This window comes from Aotus nancymaae, unplaced genomic scaffold, assembly GCF_030222135.1.
Source record: "Aotus nancymaae isolate 86718 unplaced genomic scaffold, 86718_ANA_hifiasm-v0.15.2.pri h1tg000019l, whole genome shotgun sequence".
Taxonomy (NCBI): Eukaryota; Metazoa; Chordata; class Mammalia; order Primates; family Aotidae; genus Aotus; species Aotus nancymaae.
Window position 1 is genome coordinate 40,027,491 of NW_026988431.1, and position 19,551 is coordinate 40,047,041.

Sequence of the window (19,551 nt, forward strand, 5' to 3'; positions counted from 1 at the left end):
CAGTGTCAAGAATATAGTCTGGAGCCAGACTCCCTAAATTCAAATCCCAACTCTAAAACTTAAAATTGTGTTCCCTTAAACACATTACTTATATTTATGCACCTCAGTATTATCGTCTGCAAAACTGAGTCAATTATACTACCTACTTTAGGAGTTTTGTGAAGTTTTAAAGCGTTACTCTATGTAAAGTAGTTAGAACAGTCATTTGTTATATAATCAGGCAGTATTAATTTTTAATCACCAATTTTGAAAATTCAGCACAGAAAAAATTAGTCAATAAAAATGCTGAAGACTTGTAACGATTTTTTCTCAATGCTTTGACTAAGCTAACAGACTAAACAGAAGAGTACCCAATCATAGTAAGCTATTAATATTAACCAAAGGACTCTTTCATTGGGCTCAATTATTAGCTGGTTTTTCTTTCAAAAACAGTTCTGAAACACCAATCTAGCAATTGACTGAATCACCATGTTTTAACACTATTATTTTGTTATCAATCATACAATCAAAACTATAAAATAATTTACCTTTTTTTCTATAAATCACAGTATTTTGTAACAATGTACTTTCTACCTTAAATTGCAACAATGTACTTTCTATTACTACACTTTACACATAATCAGTTCCACTTACATCTACTGCAGACAAGTCAACTGTATCAAATTCACAAAGAGTGCAGCCATTATCCTGTGTCCATGAATTGGGTACATAGTTTCCAAAATAATTCAGGAGAATCTTGTAAATGAAGAAAAATGTCATTAATGAAAGCAGGCCTCTCTCATCAATGTGCTTTCATTCTACAATCATCTAATTTAAAAGCATGTTTTCTGCAGTAGGTATTTTCCTTTAGTAATTCTAATATATCACCTATAGGTGCACACTGAATAGTTTTGTCCAGAATATAAATTGTAAAGCAGGAAAAAATATGTCTAGAAATGCCAAAAATGTCTTATAAATCATAAAGTTCAGCTTATTTCATATTATATTAGAAATACTACTGGAAAGGGTGATTAAAAAAAAAAAGCAAACAATGAAACAGGAGTTTTAAATGGCCTGGTGAGACTTATTAGGAATCATACAAATAACAGTTACACGAATAGTAATTTAGAAATAAGATAAACCTGTTTAAAGGCTGAGCGCAGACACCTACAGTATATGGGGCAGTGGTAACATGACCTCTAACTAACACCACACCACACAAAACCAATCTTAAGTAAACTTTGTCATCAAAAGACACTAAGCTCTTGCAGGAAACTGTGCTACTATAAGCTAAGCTTCTGGGCAGTGATTCAGGGGTACTGATTCAGGAAAAGATAGCTTGCAGATCAAAATAGATCTAGGGCAACCCCTAATAACAGTCACCCGACAAATCCTATTGACAGTAAGCTAAAGTACAATATTACTTCTCTACCCACCTTCTTTCAGATCTTTCTGACGATCTCCTTTGTGAAGTATCTGTCCTTAAACAATTATTGGCATTCATTTTAACTGTAAAAAAAAATCTGTGCTTTTCTGCCTGTTTTGGGGAAGGGTAGTATGAGGGAGGATGGACAGGTGACAGAGGTAAACACACTTAGATTTGCTCTGGGCCTTCAAAAAAAATCTTTACTATCCCTAAAATTTGAACATGTTAGAGAAAATCCTGCTGAGTACATAATAAGTGAAATTACTACATCTTTTGAATTTTAATACCCAGTACTGGTATCAGCATTTATGTTTAAAGATCTTTTAAATTTTCTTTCCACAAACTATAATTTTGCCTCATGCTATTAAAAAGAAGCACCCACAATCCCCATTATATGATCAATAAGTTTTCATTGGAACAGTAAAATGAAATCAAAAGAAACAAAGTCTGTGTTAAACATGGGGATCAAAAAATCTACGAAAGTGTCAACTAGAGTTTTCTAGATTTTTAAAGTCCTAAAGGAGATGTTAAAGTGTAGCATACATGAAGTAGTTGGGCACCATTTTGCCAGAATCCTCTCACATATCTGGGATCCTGTTCAAATGTTCTTATTGTACTGAAACTTTGAAACAAATACTGCTGAAACAAGAACTTTAATTAAAATGAGAAGATCTTTGTGTTGTACAGATATTACAGATATAGCTACATTTAATCTCTACAGGAAAATTAAAAGACATGGACAAGTAAACCATTCGCATGTCTTCTGGACTCCAGGATAATTCAGGAAACAAATTAAAAGGCAGGAAATATGTAGTCATGATGTTAATGACATTTCAAGAGACAATGTGGTCATTTTAATGTGTCTTGATAATAAAAACAGAAAAAAATATTTTACTGTTGTCAAATGACAAAGCAAACAATCACTAGTGTTCTATAAAATATCATGGTTTTGAAAGAAAAATATCTATGTGAAAATGTATCACCTATGTAGCATTATTTTTTAAAAAAGATGAAGAATATGCAAGTGTTAAAAGCATAGTTTTATTTAAAATATTCTGGGGAAAAAAAATTTTAAAAGACAGGAAAAATTTCCCAAATGTTAGGCCATATTTAAAATCTCCATTACATAGAAAGAGTGGTATTACCCCCATCTCAGAAATCTTATTAAAATGTAGGATTTATTTCATAAATTATTGATTAGTCTACTAGAATTGCTATATGAATATAAACATGATTACTAGTTTTAAAATGTTAGAGCACAAAGGACAGCACTTTTAGTTTTCAGAATTAAAACCAACATTGTTCTTCTTCTGTTTTTTACCTCAATTTGTTTCATAGATAACTAAGATATTTTAGAAACATTACTTTTGACTAGAAACTTCCCACTTTTGGACCTCTCACCACACAAGCAAATATTATCCACATCACCACCCCCCATTTACATCTGTTTTCTTCATGAAAACTGTAGACATTTCTGCTGGCAGCTCTACATAATGCAGGCGGCTATTTACGCAGTTAGGCTGTTCTGGACACTCATGGCCTACTAGGTGGTAGTATTTTCCTGATTCTTCTTTCACAATATCAAAATGTTTCCAAGTATGATGTCATTTTCATTGACAGAGAAACTTTTCCACCCAAATCCTTTCCTCTTTCTTCCTTTGAAATATTATATCAAATTATTCAAGGTCACAGTGACCCAAATACTATAGTTTTCATGCACAAAATTAACATCTCTATTTTTACTACAAATCAGTTTCAGAAATGACTTATGTTCATGTGTAGATAATGTCATTTGATCTTCCTCTGTTGAATTTCTCTTTATAATCAATGTGTAAAAATCACAAGCATTCTTATACATCAATAATAGAGAGCCAAATTATGAGTGAATGCTTATTCACAACTGCTACAAAGAAAATAAAATACCTAGAAAGACAATTTACAAGGGACGTAAAAGACCTTTTCAAGGAGAATTACAAACAACTGCTCAAGGAAATAAGAAAGGACACAAACAAAAAAACCTTCCATGCTCATGTACAGGAAGAATCAATACCATGAAAATGGTGAAACTGCCCTAAGCAATTTATAGATTCAATGCTATTCACATCAAGCTATCATTGACTTTCTTCACAATACTAGACAGATTAAAAAAAACTACTTTAAATTTCATATGGAACCAAAAAAAAGCCTTTATAGCTAAGACAATCCTAAGCAAAAAGATCAAAGCTGGAGGCATCACACTACCTGACTTCAAACTATACTCCAAGGCTACAGTAACCAAAACAGCATGGTACTGGTACCAAAACAGATATATAGACCAATGGAATAGAATAGAGGCATCAGAAATAACACCAGACATCTACAACCATCTAATCTTCGACAAACCTGACAAAAACAAGCAAAGGGAAAAGGATTCCATATTTAATAAATAGTGCTGGAAAAACTGACTAGCCATAAGCAGAACAGAAAACTGGACTCCTTCCTTGCACCTTATACAAAAATCAATTCAAGATGGATTAAAGACTTAAACCTAAAACTATAAATATCCTAGAAGAAAACATAGACAATACCATTCAGGACATAGGCATGGGCAAAGACTTCATGACTAAAACACCAAAAGCAATGGCAACAAAAGCCAAAACTGACAAATGAGATTTAGTTAAACCAAAGAGCTTCTGCTCAGCAAAATAAACCATCACCAGAGTGAACAGGCAACCATAAGAAAGAGAGAAAATTTTTGCAATTTATCCATCTGACAAAGGTCTAATATCCAGAATCTACAAGGAACTTAAACAAATTTACAAGGAAAAAAAAACATCAAAAAGAAAAGTGAGTGAAGGACATGAACAGACACTTCTCAAAACAAGACATTTATGTTGCCAACAAACATATGAAAAAAAAGCTGCTCATCATCACTGGTCATTAGAGAAATGCAAATCAAAACCACAATGAAATAACATCTCACACCAGTGAGAATGGCAGTCATTAAAGTCTGGAAACAACAGATGCTGGTGAGGATACAGAGAAATAGAAACGCTTTTATACTGTTGGTGAGAGTGTAAATTAGTTCAACCATTGTGGAAGACTGTGTGGTGATCCTTCAAGGATCTAGAACCAAAAATACCATTTGACCCAGCAATCTCATTACTGGGTATATACCCAAAGTATTATAAATCATTTTACTATAAAGACATATGCAAACATATATTTATTGCAGCACTGTTCACAATAGCAAAGACTTGGAATCCACTCAAATGCCCATCAATGATAGATTGGATAAAGAAATTGTGGCACATGTACACCATGAAATACTATACATCCATAAAAAAGAATGAGTTTATGTCCTTTTCAGGGACATGGATGAAGCTGGAAACCATTATTCTCAGCAAACTAACAGAGAAACAGAAAACCAAATACCACATGTTCTCACTCATAAGTGGGAGCTGAACAATGAGAACACATGAACACAGGGAGGGGAACTTCACACCACACACTAGGGCCTGTCGGGGGGTGGGAGGAAAGCGGAGGGAAAGCATTAGGACAAATACCTAATGCATGCAGAGCTAAAAACCTAGGTGATGGGTTGATAGGTGCAGCAAACCACCATAGCACATGTATACTTATTACAAACCTGCACGTTCAGCACATGTATTCCAGAACTTAAAGTAAAATTTTTTTAAAAAGCTACCAATTTCATAATTACTTTAAGATGTATATTGTTTGATATTTAAAAGAAAAGACTGAACATTAAAATATGCATCTTACATATTACTCACAATAAATGGATTTCAAGAATAAAAAGTAAAGCTTCAAACTAGAAACCAATTTCTATCTAAAAATTGATTCATATTAGATGTATAGACAAGTATAAAAATAATTATTTAAATACCTAAACATATTTTAAATAAAATGTTAATTAAGAAACACAAAATTGTTTATATGCTTGTAAGAAAACAAATGAAAATATGAATGTTCATAGATATATACTGAGGAGACATAAAAACTGAAAGCAGCTAAGAATTAAAACCATATGGGAGGGCGGTATGTGATTTTTAAAATTATTTAAAATTGTTAAAATTATTTTTTCTAATGTCATAAAACTTGGGGAAATTATGAAATAAGCTCATTTTATATACTTTAGTATTATCGACATACTAGAAACACTTCATCACTTACAGATTATGTAAATTTTTAACGAAAAATTGTTTAAATGTTTAGGTCAATATTATGGTTCAAAACACTGTCATTATAAACATCCATTACTAAACAAAATAATAAGTAAAACTAACTTACAAAAACTCATACCAAAAATCCTTCCACCTTTTACAAAGGTTAAAAAAAGTTTGTAGTAATCTGCTTTCTTTTCCCATCAGCCTGGATAACAATAATATGTGACATACTCATTTCTATTTATTAAACTTTAACCTAATATTATAAAGTATTAGTGTTAGTCAAATGTTACATATTCAGTTTTTCTCAAGTTTTTGTATTATATCAAATATAATGTTTATAATGAAACTTCATATTTTACTGTATAATAGAGTAACAACAAAATAAACTAGATAGGATCATATCAGAGAAAACATAATAGGAGCATCACACAGCTTGAAATGCCAGAAACAGTGACAGTGCAAACTGAAAATGTTTCCAAAAACACTTAGTATTTCTCAGTAAACCTAGGTCTTACTAAATGATTAAGGATTAGTGCTTCTTTCTTGTGATATGTCCTTCAGTCACTTTTTAAAGCTCCAATCAGCATCATCCTGGAAATTTGGAAGGAACTGGTGAACATGTTGAAATCACTGAACATAAGGCCTTATCCATGATCACTAAATTCTCAGGACCAAAATTACTTCTTAAAGACATTTAAATTTTTGAGACATAGTCTCACTTTGTCACCCACACTGGAGTGCAGTGGCCTGATCTTGGCTCACTGCAATCTCTGCCTCCCAGGTTTAAGCAATTCTAATGCCTCAGCCTTCAAAGTAGCTGAGATTATAAGCACCTGCCAGATTTTTTTTTTTTTTTTTTTTAGTAGAGACAGGGTTTCACCATGTTGGCCAGGTTGGTGTCGAACTCCTGGCCTCAAGTGATCTGCCCATATCAGCCTCCTAAACTGCTGGAATTACAGGGTGAACCACCACACCGGCGTAAATTTGATTACTATATTACCAAGGAAGAATACATATTATTTAGTTATGGGAAAAGTGGGGTTGTTCCAGCTCTTGACTAACTGGCACCGACAGATTCACAGAGAGTTAAACGGTATCTACATACATGTAGTAAAGGGATTCATTTATCAAATTTGCCTAGGGTAAATGTGACCAAGTGACCAAGAGTAATTTTTTTTTTTTTTTTTTTTTTTTTTTTTTTGAGACAGAGTTTTACTCTTGCTGCCCAGGCTGGAGTACAATGACATGATCTTGGGTCACTGCAACCTTCATTTCCCAGGTTCAAGCAGTCTCCTGCCTCAGGCTCTCAAGTAGGGGATTAAAGGTGTGCACTACCATGCCTGGCTAATTTTGTATTTTTAGTAGATACGGGGTTTCACCATGTTGGTCAGGCTAGTCTCAAACTCCTGACCTCAAGTGATCCACCCACCTCTGCCTTTCAAAGTGCTGGAATTACAGGCATCCCGACCAACAGTAATGCCAGAAAATAATCTGCCATATTACTCCCAAGAATAATGATAGGTTGTAAGATTATTGACTAACATTCAATTAAAATTTGCTGAAAGCTTAATATTTGCTACACATGTGCTTGGCCCTGGGGGGTAGAAAAGTAAACAAGACAGATAAGATTTCTGTAATTCCTAGACCAAAGGCCTAGTAAGTAAGAGAGACAAGAAAACAGGCAAACACCATTCCTGTCCCGTGTGTGATATGTACTGTAATAGAAGTAGTTCTAGATACTACAAAAGCACACAGAGACCTGAAGAGTAAAGACTACACTGACACCTTAGCAGGTAGGGATGCAGCAGGTGGGAATTAGGGGCAGAGGATTCCAGGATAAATAAAAAGCATGACAGAATACTTTCAGACAAAGCAACATGAAACTTCTGCAAAGTTGAAAGTAACATAATATTGCTGAGCAGAGAGGGAGAAAGGAAGAGAAATTGAATGTGAGAACGGTGTGAATGTGTGTAGTGTTGTGAGTGAAAGAGTGAATAGGGTGGTAGACTGGTGGCCACTAAAGCAGGAGTAAAATAAAGAGCTCTGTAAGATAAATTGAGAATTTTCAACTTTATACCTAAGTTCACAGAAAGTCATTACACAAGTGAGTAGAGTGACAGGTTTCTGCTTTGGCAGAGTACTCTAGTTCCAGGCTGCTAGGGGTGTGATTGCTACCAGTAGGAGGTTGCAAGAGGCCTGAACTAAGAAAGTTGCTGTGGCCACTAAGAAAAGAGACAAAACCGGCATGCACAGGAGTTAGAACAGAGGGCTGTTGAAGTGGGAAGTGTCTGGAGCCGAAACAAAACCCAGATTCTGGTTAACCCCTGGGTTATAAGGGGAAGTAATGCTGCAAGTCTTAATCTCTGGGTATATTCGACACAAAAACAAATCTATGACTTGAGTATTCTGACCTGGAGCTTAGGAAAGACACAGGAGTTAGAGCAGGGATTTGAAAACCACCAGCACTGAGAGAATTCACTGACAAGGAAATGACCCAAATTACCCAACAATTTTTATGGAAAAGAGAAGGAAGAGGTCTCAGACAGGCCCCTGTGAACATTTAATAAAACAGTATAGGATGAGGGTCACCATATGTACACAGAGTTGTAAAATTTTTAAAAATAAATATTTTAAAGAACAATAGAGATTGAAGAGGAAAGCCCAGAAAATTAATAGACAAAGCAGCAGAGCATCATGGAAGCAAAGGAAAAGAGCATACAAGTAGGATCAAATGAGATCAACATATTGTTAAATGCTGTCTTTAGGTAAAATAAAAATAAGGGCTGAAGTTGAGCAGTTGTCCATTGCTCAACAAAGATTTCACAACAGACCTTAACAGGAGCATTTTTTGGTGTGATGGGAAGAGGAGTAGTGACAGCAAGTTGTCTATATTTTAGAAAGTTTGGCTGTGAAGGGGAGGAGAAAAGCCAAGTACAGCTGGAAGGCAGTGTGGACTGAAGAGGATGTTTTACCTTGTGTTGGCTGGGTTTGCTTTGGGTTAATTAATCATCAGTTTGATTAATTAATTAATATGAAACCAGATGATACACTGTGTAAAAGTATTTAAAGGGTCTTTAAAATGCTAATAAGGAGATGACAGAGCTGGGGAAACTGATTATAGGATAGAGACTGAGGGGAGCACAAGATAGAGACTGCTTTGTAGGAAAGCTGGAATGGGATAAAAACCAAAGGGGTAAGATTAACTAGAAGAGATGGGAATCTACTTCTTTCAGTTTGATGGAGCAGCAGTTGCCAGGGTGGGTTTTCCTTTGCATTTATTTCCATTCACATAGCTTTTACTGGAATTCAGATCACCCACTCCTCTGGAACAGAAGGCTACCCCCACCCCATATTCTCTTCCCACAACAATAATCTGTTTATCTCTTCTCTAGGTACTTAAACCAGGCAGTTAAGCATGTCAAAAGGTTGTTTTAAGCACAGTATTACTATATTTTTTCAATGCAATTTATGTTCCAGCTTTCTTGAACCCAAGCAAAACAAAATTTTCATCTATAAATTTTGCAGTCAATAACATTTATAGCAAGCTCAATCATCTATATTTGAAACAGAAAGGCATCCAAATTTTTATTAGTCAAATTATGTTACTTTCATTAACTGTAATTAATGAAATAAGAGCAAGAGGAAGCTTCCTGGCCATATTGTAATACCCCAATATTAACAGTGTTGTTAACTTAGAAAATGGCAAGTCAGGTGAACTAAATGATGTCTTAATGATCTGAGCAATTCCTATTGAGAAAGTATACCACAGAATGAGACAAATGTGGCTCTCATAGAGAAAGAAATCTTAAAAAATAAAATACATGACATTACACATATCCAAAGTTTAATATTCTTACATCTTAAGTATCCAATCAAAATATTTAGATGACAAAAGTAGTTAGCTAAGACACAGAAACAGCTATAGTTGCAACTCATTGCAAAATACACTTAAAGAAAATCTTATTTCCTAATGACAGTCACTACAAACATACAATTCAGAAACTTTTATAATGTAGCTCACTCTCAAGTTAGTTATTATTTAATAAAACACTAAATGTGCTATAAATAGAATAAAAGGTTACCACTGCTGAGGAAAAATCATCAGTTTGATTAATTAATATGAAACCAGATGATATACTGTGTAAAAGATGAAGCCTTTATTATAGCACCAAAATTAAATCTTTGAAAGAAATTTTAAAAAATAAAATAGATGACATTACACATACCAATCCATAGTCTATCTCCAAGAAATAGCCAGATAAAAGTAACTGTGACTTACCTTGGTGGGTCCATTTCCATTAATTGCCACTGGTAATGTTTCATAAAATGTATTCTTAGCTCTGGCTTTGCCATTTTCAAATTTTAAAACAACTTCATCTGGTTTAAAAAGAGAAAATAGGTTTTAGTAATTTAAAATGTGCCTGTATTCATGTGTCTGTGCGGGTATGTATGTATGTCATTATTACAAAATTTCTCATGTATGTAATATTCCAAGTGCTACAACACTTTTAGTAACTTCATCTACTGCAAGTCAGCAGATACCCAAAATGAAGGATGACAGTGACAACAGGTACAGATAGCAAACTCACTCCAACCTGGCACCAGTAAAATGATTGAGGTGGTAAGCCATTGAGCTGTCTGTTAGAGTAATTCATCTTGCAATCCTGCCTTTGCCCATTCATAGTAACGTTATTCTTGACAAGTTAAATTAGTATTTCATTTTAGTCATCTATCAAATGGTATCCATGCCTGCCTTTGAGAGTTATTATGAAGATAATAACAACATATGCATGGTGAGTAGAATATTGTCTGACAAAAGCAAGGTTTCTCCAATTGGCTACCAAAGATAGTATTTCCAGTTCTTAAAAATCAGACCTAGAACAATAATCAAGATAAAACTCAAGTCAGAGAGGAAAAGGAGCAGTTTTTTTGAAAAAATTCTGGTTAATTTCCCAAACATTCCAAACTAAACATTTTGCATTGTGAGAGTTTTTTTTTTTTTTTTTTTTTACAAGACTGGGTCTCACTTTCTGGCCCAGCATAATCACTGCTCACTGCAGCCTCGAACTCCTGGGATTAAGCAATTCTCAGCCTCTCAAATAGCTGGGACTATAGGACTATACCACCATGCCTGACTCGATTCTCACAATCTTTTTACTAAATTAACTGACTTGAAGTATTGTTATCAAATTGCAATATATTTTAAATATTTATGCATATATTTTAAAGTATTTAAATTATAATATTTTAAATTACAATATTTTAAATTTTACTTTATTGATTAGCTTTAATGTATTTTAGCAAGATATATGTATCTATAATACACAGGCACATATGCACATGCACACATGAGCATACACTCTCTCTTTCTCTCTCTCTCTCTCTCTCTCTCTCTTCCCCAGTCTGTCTGTCAAGTTGTCACCAGTTATCTTTCAGCTGGGTCAAAAGGATCTACTCTAATACTCTGGGTAATTTGAAATACAAAGAATTTCACTTTATTATTACACAATAATAAAGTGCAATTAATTCATAAACTTATCTAAAGTCCCCAAATGGTGGGACACTAAATTTTAAGTTACCTAAAGCCAGAAGCTTATCTTTTTCACACTAGTCATGGGAAGTAATTTTAATTGAATGTACTGAACTATATCAAGTTAAGTTCAAGTCCAGTATTTTTTTTAAGGTACAATATTTACACTCTCAACCTTAGTCACAGCCCCCAAAGACAGCTGAAAATGCAGGTATTTGTTTGTATACATAAGAAGTCCAGTATTTAGGAAGCATACCTACAGCTCCATTTAAGGTCTGGAAAATTCTGCATTTGTGATCCAATGTGATATTAATAGCTTCCTAAAAAATAATAATAGAAAAGATACTGAAAATGACAACAAAAACAGCAAATATTCCTATCATATTAATATAGTTTGTACTGGGTATATACCCAAAGGATTATAAATCATTCTATTATAAAGACACATGAACATGTATGTTTGTTGCAGCACTGCTCACAATACGAAGACTGAGAACCAACCCAAATGTTCATCAATGATAGACTGGATAAAGAAATTGTGGCACATATACAACATGAAATACTATGCAGCCATAAAAAATTATAAGTTCACATCCTTTGCAGGGACACTGATGAAAGTGGAAACCATCATTCTCAGCAAACTAACACAAGAACAGAAAAACAAACACTGCATGTACTCACTCATAAATGGGAGTTGAATAATGAGAACACAAGGACACAGGGAGGGGAACATCACACACTGGGGCCTGTTGGGGAGTGGGGAGCTAGTGGAGGGATAGCATTAGAATACGTAACGTAGGTGATGGGGTGAAGGATGCAGCAAACCACCATGGCACCTGTATAAATATGTAACAAACCTGGACTTTCTGCACATGTACCCCAGAACTTAAAGCATAATTAAATATATATTTCTTTGGGGTAATTTAAAGCTTATCATTCTTACAACTTAAGTGTTTAATCAAAGTATTTAGATGACGAAAGTAGTTAGCTAAGACACAGAAACAGCTATAGTTGCAACTCATTGCAAAATACACTTAAAGAAAACCTTGTTTTCTAACGACCACAACTACAAACACACCATTCAGGAACTTTTATATCTGTATCCAATATATATATATAAAGTTTATGAAATATTAACTTATATTGGTAAATATTATAAAAGTACTCTCAAATTAGAAAATCTTGTTTTACTATTCTCCAAAGCTTCACTTATATCAATTTCAGGAATGTTCTCTCTAGGGCCTATGGGAGACTGCTAACTGTACCCAACATTCCCTTAATTCCCCAATAAAGGAACTCAGATTTTCAGTAGATACATGTGCTTAAAATAAAAAACAAATTTCTTTTTGGGTATTATGAGCGGCCACATAAATATGTTCTGATCAAAGTGTAAGAAACTATTCAATAAGACTTCTAGCAAAGCTAATTAAAGAGTAATGAAACTGAGATGGCCTGTTTTCACTACTCTGCCTCTAAGCTGCCCAGAATATGAATGCAATGACTGGAACTCAAGTAGCCATTTTGGACAAAGTAGTAAGATTAAAACTAGGAGCTATGGGCCAATGGTATAAAGTCACCCTCACAGCATAAAATCACTCTAACAGCCTTGTGTTCCCCATTTCTTAATTACTTTTAATGCAATAGAAGGGAAAAAATAAAGAAAACATATTTTTTAGACCACTGCTATTTTGAGTTGCTTTATTTATTACAGTCTAAGTATTGTTATGAATAAAGGGCAAGAGCCTGTGTCTATAGCACAGTCCCGTGGATCCTCGGGCTCTAACTGCTTAGGGATTTCATTAGCATCTCTTTAAATCTTCAGGCTCCATATTCTCAAATATTTGAAATCCACAAATTGGCTTTAAAGTCTCCTAAAAAGGATTACAACCATCCTACAGGCTCTATCCACTCTGGGCCACCAAACATTTAAACAATGACCAGGGCTTTTGACCTCAATGATTTCCCAACACCCATGATCTCCAGGCTCCAAATCTCAGAGGCAGGTCTCTGTTCTCAATGGTATCACAGGTAATTTTAAAATTAAAAACTGTCTTTTGAGTGGCTTTATTTACATGTCATTTCAAAATATCAGAAAAAGTATTATTTTACAATTGTAGCAAATTAAACACCTAAAGTCTACGTTATTATCATATGAAATAGGAAAAAAAGTCCAGATTTTGGTTTTCAGGGAACCAAGGATCCAGTCCTTACAATGTCACCAACTATGTGGCCTCATTTTCTCTATTGACAAAGTGAGGATACAGAGTCTAGCCTCTAGCCTAACTAGGATCAAAGAAGCTCAGAGAGGTACAAAGGGTTTTGCAAGGCTAAAGGACTACAAATGAGAATACAGTGCATTTTTTAAACTACAAAAGTTCGCTGATATCAAATGGCTTTGGCGTAGCTTTTGTGAGAAAAGTTATAGCTGCAAGATGGAGTGACTATAAGAACACATATTTCTAATGCTCTATGTTAATAAATGACAGCTATTTATTCAAGAATATGAAAGAAGCCATTCTGTAGAATCTTTGGGATTTCATTATTGTCTCTTTAAATCTCCAAGCTCAGAAGTTTATGATGTAAATTATTCTGTTATTCTAAGGCAGCCCTGAAGTGAGTATGCAGTGGAGGTAGGGCCATGACATTGGTGTGAGGGCGGTCATTTCACTTCAGTATCAAGTCATTGTAATAGGTGTTTCAATACATATAGCAGTGCATTACATCGTTCTTCTTTCCTTCTGCCTGATTCAATCAAGTTTGGCAAGTTTGTCAACTTTGCCACAGAATAGAAGCCATAAAGAAACATTAAGCTAGTGCTGATACCCAGCCAGGTGAGATAAACCAATCTCACCTATTAAAAACATGTCGTCAACAAGAACATTTTGAAATTCAGTTTACCAGTTGCCACAGTATCATAAAATCCTTTGTTTCTGACCACTCCACATTAACAAAATATAACACACAAAACAACAAAATCAATAAAACAAAAAAAATTGCAGCTGTTACACACCCTTTTCAGTGGATCAATGTAAATTTTAGTGTAAAAGAGCTGATCATCATCATTATCCTGGAGATTCCATTGTTGAACTATACGGTTGATGTATGGAGCATAGCCAATAAATCCTGCAATACGGCAGAGAGAAAGTAGATAGATAAGTTAGGATTCAAAGACCAAAACTGATGTCATGTTAATTTCATTGACCAGTTGCACAGAGCTGTGAAGCTATGAAGCCTAATCCTTAGTTTGGAATTTCACAGCTCACCTTGAAAGAAATATGAATTATCGAGTGTCTCTTGTTTTATATATAAATTAATACAGTGTTGCTACCAACTGTAAAACAGAAAATAACCAGACTCTCTTTAAATAAATAAGTCTCCAAAATTAACTGACAAAAGAGGGAGAACTAATGTTTTCCAAAGCTCCTAAGGGAAACAGATTTACTAGGAAAAGAATAGACTGAGACAAGAATTTTCTCTCTGACCTTCTAAAAAGCTGTTTGTGGAGTCTCTGTGGAGAACTCACTCTTTCTTAAAGAATAAAATCTCCACTACAGTGGTTTTACTGTCAGTGCCAGAGATACTAACGGAATCAAAGGAATGCTGGATTTGTCACTACTGCAAACATCCCAAAGAAATTTTATATCTAGGACATTTTGGAAATGTTTCCATTACTTTGGCCAGTCATTATTGTGCCTGCTAAACCATTTTCTGGCTAGGCTTTTTGTGTCATAGTCTGGAAAAAGGAAATCTAAAATTGGATTGTTCTCCTTGGCCTTAGCATAAGCATTACGACTGCCAATAATATTTGTCTATTAAAGACAGAAACGGAATCATTTTTCCTGTCTGAATCTTCCTCTGAATTATGGAAATGCAGCCAAGCTGCGATGTTTCATTGACATTCAATACTTTTAAAAAGGAACCAATGTTACTCCTGTGAATTGAAGGAAAGCCTATTTTTTTACCATCAAAATTAAAATTTTTCTTAAAGAATAAAAGAATGCAAAGAGACAGGTCTGGTGAAATTACTGTTACTGGAGGAAAAAAAAAGACAAAATGAAAACATGACCAAAACCAATCACTGGTTGATCATTTTTTTGGTGTTCTTGCCAAATAAAACAATTCTATAACACTAAAAGATAACAAATTTTTTAAATCCTATGGCCAATCTTCTATAATGAATAAGGTACCACATAGAGATATGCAACATTTTCCAATGGGTTATATTACTGTTCTTCAAAAATTGTTTCCTTATTTTTTGCAGATCCCAAATGTCCTCAATAAATGAAAAAAATGTATTTTCACATTACATATTTTATGTGATTTATATTTTTCTATTAAAAACTTTTGTTATTGTTGATTTTTGGAAATGGGGCTCTCACTCTGCTGCCCAAGCTGGAATCCAATGGTGCGCTCATGGCTCACTGCAGCCTTGACCTCCTGGGTTCAATCTTCTCACCTTAGTCTCCCAAGTAGCTAGGGCCACAGGCATGTGCCACCAAGCCCAGCTAATTTTTCAAAATATTTTTAGTAGAGTTGGGATTTCCCTACATTGCACAGGCTGCACTGAACTCCTGTGTCAAGTGACCTTCCTCCCTAGGTCTACCAAAGTGCTGGGATTACAGGTGTGAGACACTGTGCCTGGACAAAAACTATTTTTAAAAACTAAATAATATACCCACAAACAACTCATGTCCCTTAAATAACTGTCAATATGTTATCCATGAAACTATACAAACTTTTATTAAACGTATGTATATTTTCTGCCATTCTCTAATTATTTTGACTACAGAAAGCATAAGGATGATGCTTTGATGTCCTTTTATAGATACTTTTATAAACACCTTTTTCCACTTATAAATAGCGTTTCCTTATTTAGACTGGCTTACAACTGCACTTGCTTGCTAATTTCTTGCTGTTTCCAAAGCACTGTGAGTCTGTATGAAACCTATTCACCTGAGTATATACATCACTATGAGATAAATTTACATGTGAGACTTATCTATGCAAGTCATCTTCAGAAAAATTTCAGTAAGTATAAAATAAAACATGTCTCAGAGTTCCATAGCTAAATACTTCCTTTAAAAAATTAGTTTAACAGCCAGGCGCTATGCCTCACGCCTATAATCCCAGCACTTTGGGATGCCAACGCAGGCAGATCACCTGAGGTCGGGAATTCGACACCAGCCGGACCAACATGGAGAAAACCCTGTCTCTACTAAAAATACAAAAAAACTAGCTGGGTGTGGTGGCTCATGCCTGTAATCCCAGCTACTTGGGAGGCCAAAGCAGGAGAATCGCTTGAATCTGGGAGGTGGAGGTTGTGGTAAGTGGAGATCACACCACTACACTCCAGGCTGGGCAACAAGAGACAAACTCAGTCTCAAAAAAAAAAAAAAGGAAAAAAAATTGGTTTTAAACAATGGAGGACTTAGAATTAGTTACAAGATTAGCCATGTGTTACTGAGGTCTTGACAATATGGAGGCCATGACGTGGAAGCAGCACCCATCCAGGAGCCGAATGCTCAAGGAGAGAAGTGAGGGTGGGTAGCCGTCTTAGGGAGAGGTTTTGATGGTTCATGAACTGAAATCCAACAGAGAAAGACTGCTAAGGCATTAAGTACAGAGTAACCACTAAGATAAACCTTGGGTTCGCACTTGAACATGGAAGCTAAATCCAAAGGTAGTAGATAGATTTGGAGAAAAGAAAATGGTCAAGAGATCCCAGAAAGCATGATTTGTAGAAATACTGAGATGAAGAAGAAAAGAGATTTGAAGCTAGGCAGTGAAAATTGGAGTTTAAAGTTTCAAAAGTACAAAATCTACATGAGCTAACAAAGTTCCAAGGTACAACTGTGGGAATAGGCTGATAAAATAAAGTACGGGTACAAAGAGCTGGAATTGAGGTATTACCAAGAAACGAAATCACTTCCTAGTGGCTAAGCAAAGTCTAGAACCCAGATATGCTGCTACCTGAAGCAGCACTTATTTTAACTAGCCTGGATCGCATTGGTTATATACATGTAGATCACCCACAAAATCCATTTTTCTAATGTGGTTTGCAATTTGTACCCAATTTGTTTCTCTAACATGTCCTTCATCCTGTTTGGTTACGTCTGTTGTCCATATGTTTACATTAATCTCAAACTAGAAAAAATAAATTTGTAGCCATCATAACATCCAAAGTCAAATTTTATCTAATTTTCTGAAGGGTGGACTGAGGAATATGGCAATTTGTTCCTTTAATCCATGTTAGCACAGCTAATGCAGTATTTTAAATATACCCAGACACTCAATATTGAATAGTTTTGACTACTGAGTTCAAGACAAATCATTTATTTACTCCAATAATGTTTAAAGTCAGATAAAATTAATAACTATTCTTAAAAGCTACTTGATTGCAGACTAAGAATGAACTTTTTTTAAGTAAACTTACTAATCCTATTATCCTATAGGAAGAAAATTTTCAATGTGTCATAATTAAAAGACCTGGATCTACTTTTCTCCTTTAACAACAGAGTATATCTAGGAGAAGTCACTTAAATTTGAAAAACATGAGTTTCCTCACTTACAACGTGGGAATAACAACATTTATATTACCTAGTGTTTTTAGGAGAACCAAATGACATAATATATGGGAAAATGGTTTGTCAATATAGTGATAATAAGATAAGGGTTATTTAAAACTTCATATTTAAAGTTACTATACCTACAGAAATGGTTGTTTCATCAATCTTTATAACTGGCATTAAACTTTTCTCCCAGTATCTAACTCACCTCCTGAATTCAGATAACGTTTCCCAATGTGCACAATAGGATACTTGTCTGCTAGTCTTTTATCTGGCCACAGAATTCCATCTGCTGCAAAGACCACTTTGTGGTTTGCCTTTTGGAATTTTTTTAGAAGTTCTTCTGGACCACCAGCAAATATGACATCAAAGCTGTTCAATGAGGAAAAAAGATGTTTAAAAATACATTTGTCAGAATTTAGGCACATAAACCATGAAAAGTTATCTAACCAATGTCAGAATCTAGAATCCAACACAAGATTATTATCTGTGCCAACTATTTACATAGAACACTAAACAAAATTTCCCTCAAATTATATGGATTGCATTGAATTATTAGTGTTTTCATTACATTAGCAAATGAAGTCCAAATAAAAGACAGCTATTTTAGTGTTAGCCTTAATTTTTTTCAATAATCACTTATTCCCAAACTGAAATTCTAAAACAGTATTGAAATGTTAGAAGTGCAGTTACTTGTTGTTTAACTTAATCATACAGATAGTCATTTACGAAAGTTGCCATAACTGCCTAATATTTCAAGTAAATTTGTACCAGTCCATTATAGTTTCTAAAGAATTCACTATCTTTGACAAAATGTGTTTAACTGCTAAATGTCATCAATATATGTTTAATATTTAAACGACTGTTCAGAATGGAATCTTAAAAGAAGTGTGTTCAGGCCAGGCGCGGTGGCTCACGCCTGTAATCCCAGCACTTTGGGAGGCCGAGGCGGGCGTATCACGAGGTCAAGAGATTGAGACCATCCTGGCCAACATAGTGAAACCCCGTCTCTACTAAAAAAATACAAAAATTAGCTGGGCATGGTGGCACGTGTCTGTAGTCCCAGTTACTCGGGAGGCTGAGGCAGGAGAATTGCTTGAACCTGGGAGGCGGAGATTGCAGTGAGCCAAGATTGCGTCACTGCACTCCAGTCTGGCGCCTGGTGACAGAGCAAGACTCTGTCTCAAAAAAAAATAAGTGTGTTCAGACAACTGCAGGTTTTTAAAGCTTAATTTACTTGGGGGAAAAATTTTATAAAAATTGATGCTCTAATTTAATATCTACAACTTCATTATTTTTCTGATGACTTTCTTCCTCGTCGTTCATTCACAGAATCACAATGACTTAACAAAATACAAAGTATAAAAGCCACTATCTAAAATTTTTCTACTCTGCTACAAGTTCTTTATTCATTATAATGACAAACTATTTTACATCAGTGTAACTTAAGACCAAAGGTTTCCAAAGATGATAAATTATTAACTTACCATCCCTGGTAGCTAATAGCATAACTGTAAAGTCACTCACAGCATACAATTTGAAGTCTGCCAGATGAGTTTTCTAATCCCAGCTCTGCCACTTGATATGAGAATAACCTTATGACAAGTCACTTAACCTCTTTAAGTGTAAAGTATAAAATGGAGGGAAAAGTAGTATCTATATCCTCGTTATGATTTTAAAAAATTAAAAATAACTCCTGGCACACTGTAAACACTCAACAAAATTAAAAACTAACACTAGAGGGACCAGAGTGAAGGGAGACAGAGGAAAACTCACTTTGAAGTTTTCCCAAATCTGTAGGTTAAAATAATTTTATTTTTAGCCGAATAAATGTATTTTTGAAACTACACTAAGAATACAATTGTTCTGACTGAAACTTCA

General features: G+C 34.6%; 1 protein-coding gene across 2 annotated transcripts in view; it reads right to left on the reverse strand.

Annotated features, from left to right (window-relative positions):
* Window positions 1-19,551, reverse strand: part of PLOD2 (procollagen-lysine,2-oxoglutarate 5-dioxygenase 2) — a 93,232-nt gene that overhangs the window by 22,369 nt on the left and 51,312 nt on the right. For both annotated transcript variants that reach the window (XM_012437132.3, XM_012437131.2), the window contains exons 4-8: window positions 17,879-18,042; window positions 14,115-14,227; window positions 11,361-11,424; window positions 9,854-9,951; window positions 634-735 (exon numbers count right to left, since the gene is read on the reverse strand). In XM_012437132.3, coding sequence (XP_012292555.2) covers window positions 634-735; window positions 9,854-9,951; window positions 11,361-11,424; window positions 14,115-14,227; window positions 17,879-18,042 — 541 coding nt within the window. The remainder of the gene's footprint in view (window positions 1-633; window positions 736-9,853; window positions 9,952-11,360; window positions 11,425-14,114; window positions 14,228-17,878; window positions 18,043-19,551) is intronic.